The sequence below is a fragment of the Vipera berus genome (genome assembly GCF_964194415.1).
Source record: "Vipera berus genome assembly, chromosome: 3".
In the NCBI taxonomy this organism is placed as follows: domain Eukaryota; kingdom Metazoa; phylum Chordata; class Lepidosauria; order Squamata; family Viperidae; genus Vipera; species Vipera berus.
This window is the reverse complement of record NC_138204.1, coordinates 127,740,514-127,760,708: the sequence shown is the minus strand read 5'-3', so window position 1 is coordinate 127,760,708 and position 20,195 is coordinate 127,740,514. Positions and strand designations below refer to the sequence as shown.

The following is a 20,195-nucleotide window of genomic DNA, read 5'->3' as shown; positions in this document are numbered from 1 at the left end:
TTGTTTTCATTGACAGAAGCTAATTCTAAACTAAGTATTTCCTGAAACAGAATCAGAGAAAACATTTTACATGTCTATCATTTGTCCTTGGAGGACATGAAACAAATATGTTTTAATAAAGCTTGACACTAGTATTATTCTGTGTGGCCTCTGGGTGTAAGCTTTTCTTTCCCAGTTTGTAGAATTGAAGGGATAAGAAAACAGTTTCACATTAAGAGGAACACACTGTGCTGGTTAATCATACCATGCAGAAATAACAACGCTGCCAGCAGGAGAATGGAGTGTGCATGGAACTGCAAAATAAAATTGAATTGAATTGAGAAAAACTTTGGAAAGGATGCAGCTGAAAGGCTAATTCGGACCTGCATCTTGGATACAAGCCTCTCAGTCAATCGTTGATGCTCTGAGTCTTGAGTAGAGTAATTTTTGTTATTTCTGAAAATAAAAATAAATACTAAAAAGTTACTGGCTAAAGAATAAAATCCCTTTTTATTTTTTTACAAAAAGAAACTTTATTGGAAGTTGGAAATGAATTTCCAAAGGATATTTAAATCTTGAAAAGGTGTATCTGCTAAACAAGAGTCACTCTTGGGATTTAGTGACTGGAACAATGGCTTCAGAGTAGGCTAGTAATCCTTCAAGAATTTATTTTCTGTTGTCTGCTTTGCTATAAAAGCCTAATTATTTTTAATTCAGGCATTTGGGGAAATCTTGGGTAAATTTGTAGCTGTCATCGGTTTAAGCACAAAAGCCTGCTTACAATGCAGTATTTCACTGCCTTCTCAGTAGAGAATCAACTGTCATTGTTATTCTTTTTGCTATTTTCTCCAGGTAAAAATGAAAAGCAGCTCTTCCCCTTGTACAAGTGATGCTACATTTAGGAGGGGTTTTAATTATTTTTTGCCTAAGAGATCTTTTTTGGCTATACCCAACCTCTGAACTATTCTCAGATGCTTGCATTCACACAACACTCATAACCTTTTGACAATATTAACTCAATTTCTGTTTTTGCATAATATTCCAAACTGAGAACTAACCAATACTTGGATTCACACACTATATTAAAACATAAGTAAAATTAACTAAAGGAAAAGCTAATCAAACTTGGCATTTTATGTGAATGCAGCTATTAGGTTTGTAACTGATCCAGGTCAAGTGTATCATACAAACCCAGCCACTGTCTTTTGTAATTAATTCTGAGCCAAGTACTGCCAAATTGCCCAGGATAATTGCAGACTGGCAATTTACCAAATGCCAATGCTAAATATTTCAAATTCACAGTAATAAATATTGGTTAGATCTACAGAATTGTAACATTGACTAGAATTGTGCAGAATTTATTTTTAATTGTGTTTAGTAGGATGTATATATATTCTTGAGAAATAAATCATACGTATATCAATAAAATGCCATTTGGTCTCCAGCATGATTCTTCCCACCTTGTTTTCATTAACCCCATGCAAAAAAAAAGATGCTATGCCTCTGCTTCCAGCTCCTATAAATGTTGACACTGGCAGTGGCTGCTATGTATTTGTTCCCTCATTCAAAACGCTTATTCCACCAAGGTGAACAGAGTGGGGTTATGCTATATGGTCTGGAGTTTCTTTTTACATATGACATAATTAATGCATGAAGTGGATTACATCATAATAATAGGATGGATGGGATGACATGCCTGGATGTCAGCGAGTCAACAAAATTAATTAAGTTTGCTGCATGTTGACATCTTTGAAGCAAATGAGGGCATAGGAGAGCAAAGGCAATTTAAACAGAATTAACAGATGAATGCTGAAAAACAGCCCAAACAGAAAGGCACTTTTTTTCTCACACATAAAGTTTGTAGAAGAGAATGAGAGGTTTTAGATCAGCTCTCTTTTAAAAAAAATGCAAAAATTATGATTTGGAATTTCATTATGCAATGACCAATACTCAAAAATATATGCATACTTGTGAAATAAAAAATGTAGAAAAGCTAAATTTGGCCAGTAGCTTATGCAGCATTAAGGGATGAGTTCCGGCTTAATCAAACTTGGTTTATTTATTAATAGAGAAGGTTTTGAAACTAGCAATTTATGAGTGCTGTGGTGCAGCTTTTTCTCCTGAAAAGCAGCTTGGTGGGTTAATACATTAACCTATAAATAAAAGCAATGACAGCCCTCCTGTCACTACACGCTGATGGACGGTTCCTTTTTCTGCCATTATTGCCTTGTGAATGTGGGAAAATTAATTTAAGTGGTAGTTAATTTCTAATGAATTCCATTCAGCCGGTTAATATAGTCCCTTGATGTTATGGTAACCTTCATGGATCATTGCATTATGTAAATATATTCAACTTTATGCTGGTTTAATATATAAAAAAAAGATTGTCGAGTTTTCTCAAACCATGCCTCCAAACCTCCATACTCAGAAACACACAGAAGAAAAAAAGAAAAAATAACCCAAGCTGCATTTTTCATATATTTCATATATATTCTTTCAGATGGTGCCACAGATTAAAACCTTTCAAGTTTGCATGGTCTTATGGTTGCTATAATTTGGGACTAGATTATAAAGTTTTAGCCAACAATGTGCCCACAAGGAAACTTACATAAATTAGAGCACACTTTTCTCACAGTTAATTTGGAACAATCGGAGAACTCACCAATCAGATCCCTGTTTCAGTTTGTTCAAGGCAACAGCAGAACTGGGGCAAAACTTGGCCACACACAAATTATTGCTTGTGACAAATCTTGCCTCCTTCACTTTCCTCTTTTTACATCTTCGCTTATGTTCTAATGACATCCTCAAGGGACAAATATTTGAAAAAGAAGTTGGGAATAGTCTGTTACTCCAACTAATTTCTGTTAAATTAGATTATTTGTCCATGGTATTCAGTCTGCAATTGGCTGTCCAATGTCACAGGAAGAGGTCTTTTCTTGACATCATTCTAGTTGTAGGTATGGGACTGGGATTAAATTCATGAGTGGATTATGGTACTGTGTTATTTAATATTTAGCTAAGGATAATAGTTAGTATACATATGGCTCTCCTTGAGCACTGAGTGTGCTGTGTATCCTTGTACCCTGTGATATATACCATTCCCCTAAAATAAATCCTATGTTATTTGCAAATATGTATGCATTTTTGAGAAGACATAAAGAATGTTTAAATGAAAAGATGCAATTTATTTATTTAGAGAATTTGTAACCTGCCTGCTAATAGAAATCCTTTAAGTGACTTGCATAATAATGTGTTGTATTGTACAGTGGCCTATATTTTATTTCCCTATTTAAATAATCTAAACTAGACAATAGAGGTCTAGATTATAGACACATTTCTCTGCCACAGTCTATGGTCTCAACTCTGACTCAAAATAAATCTCAAGAAAGATTACCTTATTACCTGGATTTTCTGGAGAAGTCAAATGTTAGGCATGCATAGGGCAAGATTTTGATAAATGTTTTGCTATTGTCCTAGATGTTTTGTTCAGTTTTTGCTAAATAGTGCATTTCAATTGGCAAGATTCTTTCAGCAGTAGTTTAATATTACAAAGCTTTAGACTGTTGTGAATACATCAGTTCAGCAGGAACTTTGGATTGCACATCCATGTGTGTAATTGACACGAAAGGATCCAGCTTTGGGATCATTTCAATAGACACTTAAAAATCAACCACATTTCGTGTACATATTTTTCCTTTTAAAATTTAAAACTGATTAATTTTAAAATATAAAGAAAACAAGGAACCAAAAATCCCTCTTTTGCAGTGCATTGATATAACACACTAGGTGCATAGAAAAAAATAATCATCCATGACTTATCTAATTTCAGCATATTCCTATGATCCAGTTTATATAAAACTCCCCATGCAATAACTGTTCAGAGTAATTTTCTCCTCACCTGTCATTGTTAAAGAGTCATTGTCCTTTCTTCAACTAGAGAAAGGTTTTGTTATTCACTCAGCTGCAATCTAAGTTTTAAAGTCATTAATATGTATTAACCTGCAAGATTCTTTCAGTTGACCTAGTTACATAACCACTTGTTACATGGATTTTTTTTCTTTAAATAGCATATAATGTCTGTTTCTGGGTCAGTATAAACCAAGAAATATTCATTTTGGTTCATTGTTTTGTAGAAAGTTGCTTTGTGTTGAATCACTTTTGCCACAAAACTCAAAAAACAAATCTGGCTGGTTTTAATGTGGAACTGATTCCAGGAAGTGGAGGTTTTTTCTACCAAATCACCATCATCGTCCTATAACATCTGTAACATACTATAACTTCATGTCTACCATTTGAAGAGCAGGTGGCAAGGGTGACCAGGAGAGCTTTCACACAGCTCTGATTTGTGCACCAGTTGCAATCTTTCCAGTATCATAACTCCCTGCTCTCATTTACCCAAACCCTGCTCATTTCTCACCTGGACTACTGCATTGCACTCTCCATGGGGCTACGCTTGACATTGATTCAGAAGCTTCAGCTGGTGCAAAGTGCAGCAGCAAGAGCAGTCTTTGGGGTACTAGAATAGCCCCAATTATCCCTTTGCTCCACAAACTTTACTGGCTACCAGTCTGCTTCTGAGTGCAGTTCAAGTTGTCAGTGGCGACCTTTAAAGGCTTAATGAGTCCAGACTATCTGATGAACTGTCTTGTCCTACTTCTGCCGGCAAAGGCCTATTTCAGATCCTGTCAAAGAACTCCAACTAATGGGATCCAGATGTTCCAAAGGGTGGGCACTGCTCTGCTGTAGTTACATCTTACATCTTAAGATCTGCCCTTACCCTCCTATCCTTCCAAAGCCTGAAGACCTGGGTCTACCGGTTGGCCTGGGGACCAAAAAAAAGGGGAGGGGTGTATTTCAATGCTGGAGGTGTTAAGGCCATTTAAGAAGAGACTCAAGGTGGCTACTGGATAAATAGTAGACCTCTCCCCCTTCCTCTGCTCTCCATTTTTTGGTTATCATATTAATGTATTATTCTTGTGTTCTTTTCATTATTTTAGTTCTGGTCTACTTACACTTTATTTTCTGCCTTTTTATTATTGAAAGCCACCTAGAGTAGCTTTACAGTGAGATAGGCGGCAAATAAATTTGACAAATATTTTTTTTTACTTTTAAAAAACTGGGTTCCTGATAAAATAATCATTAGCATACTGGACTCAAAATGTTTCTTCCAATTGCTTTAAAATCCCAATATCTATGAAACATTTTAACTCTCAGCCTATTCTCTCATCTAGTAAGATTTTTAGGGTGCCTAATGTCATTCTAAAAACTATATTTTAGGAAAGTAGCATTTTCTACAAGTCCTAGAAAGGTCTGTATTACGTTTTTCATTGCCTGTTGGGAATTGTGTTTAAGTCAACATTATAATTTGAGAGTCAGTTTGATGTAATGGCTAAGGCACCAAGCCAGAACTCAGAAGAATATTTTTTTTTCCTGCCTTGAGCACGGGTCCAAGTAATCTTGGGCCAATTACTTATTCTCAGCCCTAGGAAGGAGGCAATGGCAAAGCACTTCAGAAATCTTGCCAAGAAAACTGTGAGGAATTGTCCAAGCGGTTGTCAAGAATCAACACTGACTCAAAAGAGCATGAATGTGCACACACACAGATACAACTAATTTACAAATCTTTCCCATTTGGGCCGTATTCTCTTCTTCCTGTCACATAAACCAAAATTAACAAATATCAAACAGTACTGTAGAATCGCTAAAACACCTTTTTCAATGGCATATTTATTAAAAACTCCAAAATTAAAAAAATTGATAATTTATATCCCAATGAAATTAACTATCAGTTTATATGCTTTTCAATTGATGTAACACTTATGACCAAAGCTAAGCAATTAAAGTCACTAATACAAAAATCAATATATCCCAGTCATAACTCAACATTTTTGCTAACTTTTTTCATTTTATCTGTCCACAAAATTGTAATAGAACAGATCCCAATTATTGTGTCAGTACAACATATCTTGCAAAATGTCTGCGAACACACTTAAGAGCTAGAAGTTACAAGACAAGAGCTGTTTGTAAGCCTTTACTGTAAAGGATGTTTTTCTTTTTAAGCCAGGGGTGTCAAAGTCAATTTCATTGAGGGCTGCATCAGCATTGCGGTTGCCCTCAAGGGGCTGGGTGGGTATGGCCAGGGTGGGCGTGGCCTACTGGGTGGGCGTGGCCAGCTCTACATCATTCACATCAAGGGTGCCTATGGGGGCCTGGGCAGGAGTGGGAAAGATCTGAGGGTCTCTGGCAGGAGGAGGGTCTCTGGGCCAGGGCTAAGGCAGTGGGGGCCGTTCCCTCACTGTTTCCAGGATGGCTTTGTGGGCCACATGAAACCACTTCGCGGGCCGGATCTGGCCCCCGGGCCTTGTGTTTGACATGTCTGTTTTAAGCCTTTGTCAACATGAATAGAGAAAAGGAAGAATTTAGAGCCATTTTTAACCTTGTATACTTATGACATCTGCCAATATGTTTATTTTGTGGCTGCTTCCTCCCAAGCTTTATTATCTGAATTTAATGCACATATTGTAGACAGCACAGTAGATAACTGGCCACATCAACTAACTGACCTCCATCTTTTCCTAGTCACTCTACTAGGAACAAAAAGCAAAATAAACATCAATGTAGTACATTCTGAGGCAACAGATGTAAGAATTTTTAATGTCTTCAATTCAAATCTACATATTTAACTATTGACACTCTGATCTTGAACATATTATTTTGAATTTGTATTTTAAATCTTGACAGAATTTTACATAGTGTCCAGGATGGCAGCATATAGTTACTTACTGCAACTGTTATGATACAACATACAATTTTTTCCTTTAAGCTACGTTTAAAAAGCCAACAATAATTATTTCCATTTTGCTGATACGTTTCATACATACAAAATCAACATCTTGTGCAACCTTTACCTCTAGAATTATTTTCTGCAATGAGTAATGTTTGAATAGTCTTGTGTCTCCTCAATGTGCAGTTAGGAGTTTTACAACTTCCTCTGCTTATGTCGTGGGAAAGTTTTACAATATATATACAAATGGCCTTTTTTGCGAACGAAGTAGCAATCTTTGCAGCGCTTCTTGATGACCATCTTGCACTTCATACCGGCAACAGGCTGCAAATTGTAATGTGGGCAACATGAGAGAAAAGGCAAAAGATGTGCCTTAAGTGACTTGGTAGCAGGTGGGCCAAGCAAGGGAGTGACAGTATTTGGACATCTCAGGAAGCAGGAAGAAAATGAGCGGGTGGCCGAGCTGCAGTTCAGGGACCAGGTTGTTTTGGCTGTTGCGGCCAACAAACTTCGCAAGAGCAGAGACGACATGCTTGAAACTGCTGTAAAGCACCTAAAAAGGAAAATATAAAGACCACATTAGAGTAACTACCCAACTCTGTTCCTACAGTCTTTTTCGTGGCTATCTGATAACGCAGAGGACAAAACTGTAGACTTGCACCACCATTTTGTACGCAACTTTAAAAAGCGACGTACAATTATGGGCCACCATATCCAAAGAAACTAAACCAGGGGTAGGCAACCTTGGCTCTTTTATGACTCGTGGACTTCAACTCCCAGAATTCCTGAGCCAGCTATGCTGAGCCAAGGTTGCCTACCCCTGAACTAAACGGATATTGGTATCTTGAACACGCAACGCGCGCACCGCTCGGAAGGAGTCTGAATTGGATGTTCTTGCGCCGTAAACTACCTTTAGAGATCCAAACGCGCATGCGCAGGTTCGGCCTCTTAGTTTGCAGGGGAACCGCAAAACGAAAACCGCGGTTCTGTTCTTCCCCGGCTTCCGAATCCTACCGCCAAATCAGCCCTTTTGCCCGCGGAATTAAAAGCTACACCGTTAAACCGCAGCAACACCAAACTTACAGGCCCCAACGCAACGCCGAGCTTCAGGGTCAGCAGCGGCCTAGTAAACAGGCCAGTACTTCAGCAACGTGGGGTGGTTTTTTTTTCCCCCTTTTTCCTTTTTACGTTTTTGCGTATAGCGTCAGAAGTCGGTGGGAGGGGTTTTAGTTTCGCTCGGCCAACCGGCTGCCTCGGCGGCTCGCGCCCGCGCGGTAGCTTTGTTTGTGGGCGGAGTCGGGGGGGGGAAAAAGGCTTAGAGGGAGTTACTGAAATGGCGGCGGCCGCCTTGCCCTTGCGAGGGGCGTTGCGGGCGGGATTCATTCCGCTGAGGGGTAAATGGTCTCCGGCTTCTGTGCGAAGTACATTGCGGAGGAATTATGGAGTCGTGACAAGTCCGACGGGCGAGAAGGTGACGCACACGGGTCAGGTAAGTAAAAAGCTCGACCTACCACCCCCACCCCACCACCCCTTAATTTCGTCTTCTTGCTCCGCTTTAAGTGGCATCGGGCTTCTTAGCTGTTCGTGGCTCCAGGTCGGTTTGTAGTCGGAATCTTTTGGACCCAGGAAAATTCTGCTTGGATGTTGGCGGCTGCTGCGTTGGCTTTCAGGTTTAAATTGCTGAAAATTAATAGGCGTCTTGAAAAGGAAGTATGTAAGTGGCCCAAATGCCTTCCGCTCTCGTAGCGCTTCGTGTGCGAAACCTGGCGATGCTTTCGTTGTGTCTCTTTTTGTTTGAGCGTCTTGTGACACGTGAACTTTGGAAACGCCTGAAAAATAATACCTTTAGCACAATTATTTATTTTATTTTAATCCCATTTATATCCCGCCCTTCTCCGAAGACTCAGGGCGGCTTACAATCTAAGCACAAATCAAATGTGCTTAGCAATAGCCTTCATTCTATGTATATGCCTGCTTGTTAGGGCTTTCACACACACACCCCCAAGCGGCATTATTACAAAGTCAGCTTAATTGCCCCCAACAATCTGGGTCCTCATTTTACCTACCTCGGAAGGATGGAAGGCTGAGTCAACCTTGAGCCTGGTGGGATGCGAACCTGCACTAATTGCAGGCAGCTGGTGTTACTTAAGGAGGCAGCAGCCCACTGCTCCACCAATAAGAACTTAAGGAGCCGCAGCTAGAGTCATGAGGAAGTTTTCGGTCAGCACTTGCTTGATTTTTTAGGAAACGGGGTGTTAGGGGAATAAGCTGGATATTCCACCAGCGGGAGATTAAAAACTTCAAAAGGAAAATAAAAGAGAGGGCAGAAGGTGGGTTCTTTATGCCCACCTTTGCTGAGGGTGCAAAAATGTGAAAATAAAAAACTCAAAAAGGGCAGAGTCGATGGACCACTAGGTCTTTTTCTGCTGTCAGTTGTCTGTATTTCTGTCTTTCCAAGACAGAGGCCCAGAGTTGTTTTTATCAAACCGCAGTAATAATAGATGACTTGAGTACTTCGTGACAAATCATCATATCCATATTATATTCATTCTAAAGTTATAAAAGGACTCAAAGGTAAAATTGAAGAACTTACAAAGCATGTTGTGTTATCTCTCTTCCCCCCCCCCAAAAAAAAATTGGTTAGTAGGCAAAGGTTTTATAAGTCAGTCACTGAATGTTTTTCCCTGTCCATTGTGGATACCTGACATGAACTGTGAAAATAACAAAACGTGTCATTATAATCACAGTGCAAACCCTGGTCTTTTGTAGTTACTTTGCTACATCACGCATAAGTCCATAAGGCCACTAGTGTGGCAATGCTTGTTTTGTTGTTAGACTAACAAGCTTTAAAAGGAGAAGGCTTTCTTTAATCTTAATTGAAAGTGGAACATTTGATCTGAAAAATAATACATGTACAGTTAATTGGCTATTGATTTAGAAACTTTATTTGCTGCTACCATATGCAGTTTACAAAATACAGCTAAAACAGTCATTAAGAATACTACTAAAAAAGAAAAAAAATGAAGCATTTAGACTTACATACTGCTTGACAGTGCTTTACAGCCCCTCTCTAAGCGGTTTACAGAGTCAGCTTATTGCCCCCAACAATCTGGATCCTCATTTTACTGACCTTGGAAGGATGGAAGGCTGAGTCAACCTTGAGCTGGTGAGGATGGAACTGCAGAACTGCTGGCAGCCGGCAGTCAGCAGAAATAGCCTGCAATATTGCATTCTAATCACTGCACCACCATGGCTCTTATAAAACTAATCAGTACAAATATTAAGGCACTGAACATTAAGAAGAATATGATTATTGACACATCCTAACTTGTTATAGGGAAGGGGCTAGCTTTAACTCTGTTGTTGGTTTGCTCCATAACATAGTGCCTGCCATAAAAAAAGTAAGGTTACTGTCAAATGCATCTGTGATAAGTGTGTATTGATTAATTAGTTGAATGCTGCTTCTACTACCGGTAACAATTTGGGGCTGAGCCTCTTAAGATTTTAAACACTCTAATGACAACATGGATTGGGCTTAAAAGATGAGCCAAAGATCCTGTTTCGACGGAAGAGTAATGTGGAATTTTCAAGGGCTCGTCGCATACACTGCTGCATTTTATATTTAGGGTCTTCCTTACAATAAAAGTTATGGATTGTCCAAGGTCAATGACCAATTCAGAAGGAAACCTGGCAACAAACTGAATTCTTAATGGAGAGATTGCAGCCACGTGCCTATAAATCCTGAAGTACAACTACTGCAATCTTTTTCACATTTACAGGTAGTCCTCAAATTACAACCATAGTTGAGTCCAGAATTACAATCATAAGTTGTGATTAAGTGGGTCATCATAGGACCATGCCCAATTTTACCATCTGTTTGCTGCAGCCATTAAACTAACATTGCAGGTCACTAAGTGAACGCATTTTCCCCAATGAACATTTTCAGCCAGAAACCAGAAGTAAATTCTGGAAACTGGCAAAAGATGCCAAAAATTGTAGTCATTGATTCCAATAAGCTGCAAATGGCCATAAATGCAAGCCAGTTCTGAAATGGAATCACATGATTGTATGTGTGTAGATCACTGGAACTTCAAAATTGAGCAATTGGGCTCTGGGAAGATCTGTTGTAATTTCAACTGGTAGCTGATTATTAAGCAAAGGCTACCTATAGTTTGTTTCTTGCATCCAGTTATTCATAGTTGTTTCTGCATGAAATTACCTCTGTGTATCTTATTCTGGCACACTGGCAGCATGACATGTTTTAAAAAATATTCAGGTGAAAAAATAACCATCTTTTCCTAATAACTTTTAATACAAGGATTTATTGTTTTAACGTGAGTAAGTTAATAATTCTAAATTACTAGCCCTTTAAAATAATTTAAGTCATCTGGCAGAAATTAACATGCAGCTGATTCAGGTGTTCCAATCTCCAACCAGTTTGAATCAATTGATAGGTTGAAAAAGCATAGTAAGCTTATTCAAAGTAGAACAAACACAATATATTTGTATATTTGGCTTCATCTATTATATTTGGTATTATGGTAACAATATTGAATTTTATATGAAAAATGTACATGAAATAGAGCTAAATACTTTTCCATATCTAGCAGCATTCATTTGTAAAGATCTTTTCTATTTATTACTGAATATATTGTTTTCCATAAAATATTTGTTCTCTTGCTCTGTAGCATCAGAATATCTGAAAATGCTAGTCATTATACTACTAACGGTATTTTTTGTCCCATTCCACATTCCTGAAATTAGAATTGATGTTCTTTTCAATATATTCCTTCTTTAATTATAGGTTTATGAAGAAAAAGACTACAGGAGGGTTCGATTTGTTGGGCGACAAAAAGAGGTAAAATCTGTGTCAGAAATATTTACTGTGAATCTGTAGTTTCTCCAGGTATTGATGAAATGCTCAGTGTAAAATGTCATTGTCTTGTGAGCAAACAGTTGATGTCTTAATCAATAAACCTATTAGCTCATTTCATTTCCTCAAATGACAGTAAGCTTGCATGTGATACAGTTGAAAGGACTTACAACTTATGGGAGTTGGTAAACCCATTGTAAAAAAAACTTTGTCATAGATGAAAAACATCCTGGTGCTATTCACATATTTTGTACTGATTATTTCAACACAGATACAATTTAGACATATCTAAAATAATCTAGCAAAGTTAATTGGCATTTTATTTAGACTAATTGAGTTCTTTCCTTGTGACGTTATACATGCTAAGAATCTCCTTCTCATTGATGATTGCTCCTGGCATCTTCCTAGAATTCTGTAGCTTTCTTAGCAAGATTTTTTTGTTTACCATTGACTTCTTCCTTGGGCTGAGAGAAATCAACCAATTTAGACAGAAAGTTGGCTTTATGCTTAAAACAGGACTGGAACTCATGATCTAGCTTCTATCCTGGTGCCTTAAACCACTACAGCAAACTGGCTCTGTAGAGATCCATAGTGAAAATTAAATTTGGATCTAATGTGATGTACCCCACATATTAGCTGGGGACCCTATTTTAATGTTCAGCTGTCCCATGGGATATTGCAGCTATGTTTTTTCTTACACCTTCTAAATCATTGTTCAGTTGGTACTATTTTAAATATATATTCAAATAATATACTTGACGGGAATTCCTTATCCTCTTTCCTGCCCAGGAAGCCCAAAAGAAATGCCTGGGATCTGGGGTAGGTAGTTGCAGCAGGAGTGTTTAAAATCAAGCAGGGACACTTTCCATTGAACTAAATAAATTAATTAACTTTTAAAGACTTGTTTCTTAAAAATGTAGTGGCAGTACTCATGTCTCTTCTGACTTTGCCACCCTCTTATTTAAATATACTTTTATCCTTTTGGCTCATTCATAATATTAAAATGCAGTTAGATCTTTATTCCATAAATCCTGTTGCAGTAGTAGGGCAACATTTTCTTCTCTAGGTTAAAAACGATGCACAGCATTCAGGGTTACAGAATGTGGGGAAAACAGAAAGCAAGTTTCAAATATCCCCCCAAAATAATAATCAGTGAAACATTTATTTATTTATTTATTTATTTATTTGTTTGTTTGTTTTATATACCGCCCTTCTCCCGGAGGACTCAGGGCGGTGTACAGAGCAAAGTAAGTATACAATAAACCAACAATAAAACAAATAAAACCCCAGATCTACAAATAAAACCCCAAATCTATCAGGCCAGGCCGGCTTGCTGGAATAGATAGGTTTTTAAATCTCGCCGAAGGCAGCCAATCAATTACTACTTTCTATTAGAATGTTGTGATGACGGCTTGTATCACTACTGCTAAACAAAGTGTATTGCTTGAATTGTTACATAGTGAAACATCTTTCTATTTTGCTGTTGTAGGTCAATGAAAACTTTGCAATTGATTTAATTGCTGAACAACCTGTGAGTGAAGTTGAAACTAGAGTTGTATGGTGTGATGGTGGTGGAGGAGCTTTGGGCCATCCTAAAGTGTATATAAATTTGGTAATGTAATTCAGTTGTCCATATGTGATCAGTCATATTATCCTGTTTAGAAAAATAAGTATGGAACACGCTATTTTTCAGCTATTTTTCTATTTATCATGGAAGTGAAAAAATTTATTGTCAAGCATTTAATAATCCACAGTTATAGTTGTATTTAGTTTTGTGGGTCACTAGACTAGAATTATGTGTATTTCCAAGGATTGTTTTTAAGTGTAATCCAGTGTTCCTTATCCATTTTGTATTAACCCGTATTTACATCTGTTTTTGTTCTCATTATTTTCCTATTTGCAGAAATTTATACGTTGAGTTTTTTTTAACGGAATGTCTTTTGGACTGCACTGGTTCTCAAACTCTAGTCTAGGGGTTCCCATGACCCATTCAGGGGATTGCGAAATCAGACAATATTTTTAAATTTCTCAGTTGTAATATCCGTATATCAGTAGATATAAAGTACATAACCCAAAGCTATCACATAAAGGGGCCTGACATCAAAATGTTTGAGAACTGCCGTTCAACAGTTTGCAATCTTTTTAATGAAAGAAGAAATCAAATAGTTAAATATATTTAAATAGTTAATTAGAAGGCAAGAGTAGTTGGAAGATGAAAAATGGGTAGTTGGTGGAGCAGGCAGAGTTCAAGTAATATTAGGATATTACTTGGGAGAGCTAAAGCCTTCATTAAAGACATGAAAATAATTGTTAGTTAATATAACAAAGTGTACACAGGTAATCCTCGACTTACGGCCATAATTGAGCCCAAATTTTCTGCTGCTAAGCAAGGCAGATGTTAAGTGAGTTTTTCTGCATTTTACAACCTTTTTGGCCACAGTTATTAAGAGAGTCACTGTGGTTATTAAGTGGACCTGGTTTCCTCCATAGATTTTGCTTGCCAGAAGCCAGTTGGGAAATGGTGATTATATGACCCTGGGCACAGTGCAACTGTCACAAATACATGCCAGTTGCCAAGCATTCAAATTTTGATCACATGATCGTGGGGATGCTACAGTGGTCATAAATGATTATAGGTCACTTTTTTCAGTGCCTTTGTAACTTCCAAGGATCACTAAATGGTTTTAAGTCGAGATTGTACTTCAGATCAATTAAAGAATGAAAGGTTTAAGAGTTTAGAAATAATTTTTCATTGACAGGGAATTTATATGAACATATAAATTTACAGAAATGATAAAATTGTATTTAATTTTTACCATTTATATTTGCAGGACAAAGATACAAAAACAGGAACTTGTGGTTACTGTGGACTTCAGTTTAAGCAGAAGCATCATCATTGACATGTATCTTTCTGACTATGAACTTCTTTTTTTGTTATAGAATAAAATACATATTTAAAAACCATTGTGGACACCTTTCTTAAGTCTATTTTTTACCCTGAAAGAGAACATAACAGAGGTAGAATTATTTATTTCATTCTTAACTGTTGAAAGATACTGATATAAAAATTAGAATTGTCCATTAAAAAGAGTCTATAGATCACGTCCCTGTATCCAATGACTTAGTTCAGATTTATAACTAAGCTATAGTTATATAGTGATCTTGAGCATTATGCTTTTTCTTCAATTCTCCCAGCTGAGAATTCAAAAGCTTTATGATGAATTTTGAAGTAATTTCAATTCAGTATTATGACTGAATCTTCTGTGGTTAAGTAAGTGTTGGTTTATTTAGGTATGCCACAGATAATCTCATACTGAATGTATTAAGTTTCCTTATTTCAACAAATAATAGCTTAGGTTAACTACCTCATACTGACGATATGGGGTACTTACGGTCAAGGTTTATAGTTTTCCTTGTTGAAATATTTTGCTGTGAAAACTGGTTCATCAAAAAGGCTGAATAAAGAAAAATGGATACTTTTGAATTATACTGCTGAAGAAAAGTGTCGAGAGTCCCTTAAGAAGATACCGTAAGAAGTCATTCAGTACTAGATGAAGAAAAGTACTAGATGGAGATAAGAACAATTAAGCTAAAACTCAAACTATTCGTGTCACATAATCCATAAGTGAGGATTATTAGAAGGGACGCTCATAGGTGGAAAAATCAAATGCAGTTGAAATTGAGGTTGGAGAAAACAAGTATCTAAATGCTCTTATAGCACAAGCATAAGAGTTGAAGCATCAGACTTCAACTGAACCCTCATAAGACAGAGTGGCTGTGGGTGGGCCCCTCTATCCAGAAGCTTACCATCTTTGATCTTGAATGGGGTTGCACTAACCTAAACAGACCAATGTGTAACTTGGGAGTCCTCTTGGACTTCTGGCTCCTGCTCAAAGAGCAAGTAGCAACTGTGGCCAGGAGGGCCTTTGCCCAGCTCTGCATTGTGAGCCAGTTATGGCCCTTCCTCAAAATTTATGCCCCTTCCTTTTGGTCATTCATGCTCTGTTCCTCTTCCGACTGGACTATTGCAATGCAGTCTACATGGGGCTAATCTTGCAAAATACCCTCAAGCTTCGCAGAGTGTAGCCATGCGATCCATACTGGGCACCCAAAGAAGGGCACATAACATGCCAGTTTGCTTTCAGGTCCAATTCAAAGTGTTGGTTATCACCCATAAATCCTACATGCAGGTCAGGTGATTTATGGAACCGGCCGGCTTTGCCCCATCACAAATTCTTGTTCCACTTGATCAAGTAGGAAAGAGTGCTGCAGACCCCCTTAGTCAAAGAATTTCAACTGGTGGGGTTTATGAAGAGAATCTCGCTGCTCCTGCATTATGGAGCACCAGAGATGACACGAGCCTCTGCTCTCTTGGCCTTCGAAAAAGGGATCAAATCTTGGCTCTGTAGCCTCATGTCGGGGGCACACAGGATGATGCAACCAGGGCTGGCTGACCCCATGAGAGCCCCCCCCAATTAACTAATGATAAATGGCTATCTTGGATTTTTTTTTGAAATTTTATGTCATAATCTTATAATTGAAACTATCTGAAAGTATTTAATATTGTAATGTTAATTTTATACGTTCATATATTGATTGTATTGTACTGCCCAGAGCCCCTCTCTGAGGGAGATTAGAAATATTAAATAAGTAAATAAATCAGCAAGCAAGCAGGCTTGCAAGAAATTGAATAGTTACTCACCAAACAATCCTGGCAAAATAATATCTATAAGGTCATGAAAAGTCAGAAATGACTGAACAACAAAAATGTGTATGTAAGCAAAGGTGATTGTTTGAAATAGTGAAATTTTACAATCTTGTTGGAAATCCCCCCAAGAAAGTACCATAGGATCTTATGATCTTAAAGCTTGTTCATATAAGTTAAATTCTGGTTTAATGTTGCATTGAAAAAGGCTATTAAGTCAATGTACCGGTATTTCAAATTTCTATGCCTTCCGGAATTGCTTGCTTTATTTAGAGAAATAAGATTTGACTTGATCTGCTAAATAGGTGTTGGATTAATGTTCAAATTACTTCTGTTAATTGAACACTTTCTAATTTGATTTTTGTTCCAGGAACGTTTTGTTTATCTCTAATGGAAATAAGAGAGCCTTCTAGGGTGTGCATTCAGGATTATATTTCCAAGCTATGCAGCCATTTCTCATAAAAGTGAGTTTGTCATTACTGATCTTCCACTGAGGTACAGTTGCTCAGAATATAGTTTACAAATCTTTGTAGTAGTAGGCATAGTAGAGAAATGTTAGAACATGTTATTTTAATTGCTCAATGTTGGTGGCTCATAATAATTTCACACCTTTATCAGTTTTTGATTACTGTTAGGCATAGTAGAGAAATGTTAGAACATGTTATTTTAATTGCTCAATGTTGGTGGCTCATAATTTCACACCTTTATCAGTTTTTGATTACTGTTTCTGATAATACAACAGAAATAAGAATTTTATCAAAATCTTACAAGGAGGTCCTAAAGGAACCAGCTGCTAATTTGCATTATCTGCAATCTAAGAATTGTATTTAATGGGAGAGTGCAAATCTGCCCAGATTTCAAAGGTGAAATCTTCCAAGTTCCAGGACCTGTGAGGCCCAAAACCCATAGCTGTTCAGACTTGGTGTGGCTGGGTTGAAGCCAATTCTTCCCCATCCAGATTCATGTAGTCTCCAGGCAATAAACAACCTTAATCATTCATTTAGATGTCCGGGGCAAAGATACACAATTGAGTATCCGATAATAGGGATTACCTTCTCCAGTGGCTTTATGCAGATTTTTTAAAAATAAGAAATTGTGATTTAGCACAGTTCCAGTGAAGAAGAAAAATAAGATAATAATAATAAAGTTGGAAGGGACCTTAGAGGTCTCTAAAGAAACTCTGATAAACTGAAAAACAAAAGGAGAAGTATAAAAAGTAGAAAGAGGGGTACATAACCAAGGCATAATATCAGCATATAGTCCGAATCTGCAAAAATGAAGCCAGGAAAGCTAAGACTCAAAATGAACTAAGGTTTGCAACAAAAAGCAAAAATAACAACATAAAAAAGGTTCTCTCAACATATAAAAAACAAAGTCAAGGAAATGATTGGTTCATTAATAGGAGAAAATGGCAAGGTGACAAGCAACAGGGAGAAAACAGAACTGCTTAACTTGTTTTTTGCCTCTTATCTTTATACAAAAGGAAAAAAACCAGTCCAACCTATCAAAAACAACAACAAATGAAATACAGATGAAATACAGATTAGGAATGCAAGTCAAAATAAGCAAGAAAATCACAAGAGAACACCTATCTGTTCTAAATGAGGTAAAAAATCACCAGGGCCACATGGATTATACCCAAGGTTCTGAAGGAATTAGCAGATGTGATCTCAGAACCACTGAACTATATATTTCAAAGATCCTTGAGCACTGGGGAACTACCAGATGACTAGAAAAGGGCTGATGTAGTTCCCATCTTGAAAAAAGGGGGAAAAATGGATCCTGACAGAGCTGTCAGGCTGACATCAGTACCTGGGAAGATTCTGGAAAAACTAAACAACAAATCAAAAAAAGGGATAAAAGGGGAATCCAACAAATTTGCAGCTGACACCAAGCTGTCAGGAATAGCCAACACTGCAGAAGATAGGCTGAAGATCCAGATGGATCTTGACACACTTGAACACAGGGCCCTATTTAACAAAATGAAATTCAGAAATTCAGTCTTGAATAAATAAGATTTTAGTGTACGTATGTAAGTCCTATTTGCCCTGTATCTGTAAGGCATTGTGAGAGCTTCAGTTCAGGTATTGCATTTTGAATATTTTCTTCTTTAGTGTAGGAACATTGTAATCTTATAATGGAATCACTGGGGTGCTAAAAAGGAGGATGCGGAATTGTGAAGAGCCTTAAAAAGACACTAAATTGGTAAATGGATGTTCATCTGGCAAAGGTAGTTCAGTTCAAATAGAAGTATTCTTTGAAATAGCTGACATGCACAACTCTCTACAAGTTTTCAGCAAGCAAAGTAAATGGGAAAGCTGGTAGAAAAGGGAAGGAGGGAGGGAAACAAAGAAATTTCCAATGGTTTCTACCAGTTTTCCACAAGGAAACTCAATGGGGAAGCTGGCAGGAAATTGGAAATTGCTCCTGCTCCCCACAACTTTTTGACTTGCCACTGATCATTCTGTTTCTTTGTTTAGGTAAGAAAATATCTCTGAAACAATGACTCAATGGGCACAGGTTGCCGAATGTGAATATAATTCAAGCGTTGAATGATCATTCCATTCATTCATTCATCCATCCATCCATTCATTCATTCCAATTTATTGGCCACCCAACTCCACAAAAACACATAAAAACAGCCAAAAATGTTAAATCAACATTTACCTTGTATAAGCTCCAGTGATACAGACATATTCAAACCATACAAATACATCTTCTTTTAAGATGTATTTAACGGTGTTTGGTCTTCCACACTGAAATTGCCTCCTAAAATTCTATTTTTATTCATCAAGGTGCCAAACATTGGAAGAAAGCATTGAACTTGGACAAAGCTTCAGTTTATGCCTGGAAATACCTCATCATATTGGAGGAACCTTGGAAGCAACTCGGGGTCATTGCTATTCTTTGTCATGGCAAATTGGATTCCTTTTGTAGCCTAAAGCACTTCACTAAGGCGAAGTGCGAACCTCTGGATTTGTGGGGCTGCAGGTTATCCATTCTTATCCAATGCAGGTAGTTCTTAACAACTTAACAACCTTAACTGGGACCAGCAACTCTGTCACTAAGCAAAACATTCATTAAGCAAAACATTGACCACTCCATTTAGTTCCAACCAGCATTTCCCATAGCTCTGGTTGCAGTCATTAAGTGAATTACCCGTGGTCATTAAGTAGGACATCACATGATCGTGACTTGCGATCTCCTGCCAGCTTCCCCATTGACTTTGTCAGAAGCTGGCTGGGAAGTTTGCAAATGGTGATCACATGTCTGCAGGATAGTGTCATCGTAGACGCAGGGTAGTTGCTAGGTGCCCAAATCATGATCCTGTGAACGTAGTGATGTTTGATGGTTGTAAGTGTGAGGTCTGATTGCTAATCTCTTTTTTCAATGCCGTTGTAACTTCGAACTGTCACTAAACCAATGTCATTAAGCAAGAACTACCTGTATCATAGGGGCAAAGCTGCAAGAAATACGTATCTTAAGGTGTTGTGTGAACAAAATCATTATGGTTTGTAGTCCACCACTGTCGATGGAGCAAGTAGCACAGTAAACACCGGCCATGAACGATTGTCTGTACTTCATTTATTTCTATGTTGGCCTGAGATGACTAGGAACATAATTTCTGGAGTAACTTTACAATGCAGTTATTGTCAGGGTGGGCAACCTGCAGCAGAAATATATTTTACAATGGGCCTCATGAAATTCGGCCTACATTTTGCTTTTTAGATTCAGAAAGTGGCCCATCCACATTTGCTTAGCATAGCAAAAACCCTTCTAGGGATGGTTTATTAGGGTTTGTATTTGAGTTTTCAAGAGGATCACCTACAGGGTGGCAGAAAGAGATATAGTAG

At 37.7% G+C, this 20,195-nt stretch overlaps 1 protein-coding gene and 2 long non-coding RNA genes across 3 annotated transcripts; 2 read left to right on the top strand and 1 right to left on the bottom strand.

The window, feature by feature from the left end:
- Window positions 1-5,688: 5,688 nt before the first annotated feature.
- Window positions 5,689-7,947, bottom strand: LOC308664920. The gene is made up of 2 exons (XR_014025782.1): window positions 7,847-7,947; window positions 5,689-7,316 (listed from the first exon to the last, which is right to left on the bottom strand). It is a non-coding gene; the product is annotated as an uncharacterized lncRNA (long non-coding RNA).
- A 112-nt stretch (window positions 7,948-8,059) lies between these two features.
- Window positions 8,060-14,600, top strand: NDUFS6 (NADH:ubiquinone oxidoreductase subunit S6). Its single transcript, XM_081322414.1, has 4 exons — window positions 8,060-8,252; window positions 11,568-11,621; window positions 13,126-13,248; window positions 14,468-14,600. Exons 1-4 carry the CDS (start codon window positions 8,097-8,099, stop codon window positions 14,534-14,536), a joined length of 402 nt encoding a protein of 133 aa, XP_081178540.1. The 5' UTR covers window positions 8,060-8,096; the 3' UTR covers window positions 14,537-14,600.
- A 2,048-nt stretch (window positions 14,601-16,648) lies between these two features.
- LOC308664870 lies at window positions 16,649-19,893 on the top strand. The gene is made up of 3 exons (XR_014025771.1): window positions 16,649-16,805; window positions 17,825-17,947; window positions 19,137-19,893. It is a non-coding gene; the product is annotated as an uncharacterized lncRNA (long non-coding RNA).
- Window positions 19,894-20,195: the final 302 nt, after the last annotated feature.

What these genes read in the sequence shown, in the direction of transcription:
- NDUFS6 (XM_081322414.1), top strand. Translation starts at nt 8,097, where the DNA reads ATGGCGGCGGCCGCCTTGCCCTTGCGAGGGGCGTTGCGGGCGGGATTC. An exon ending in AGGTGACGCACACGGGTCAG is followed by an intron (nt 8,253 to 11,567) that starts GTAAGTAAAAAG and finishes CTTTAATTATAG; the next exon opens with GTTTATGAAGAAAAAGACTA. An exon ending in TTGTTGGGCGACAAAAAGAG is followed by an intron (nt 11,622 to 13,125) that starts GTAAAATCTGTG and finishes TTGCTGTTGTAG; the next exon opens with GTCAATGAAAACTTTGCAAT.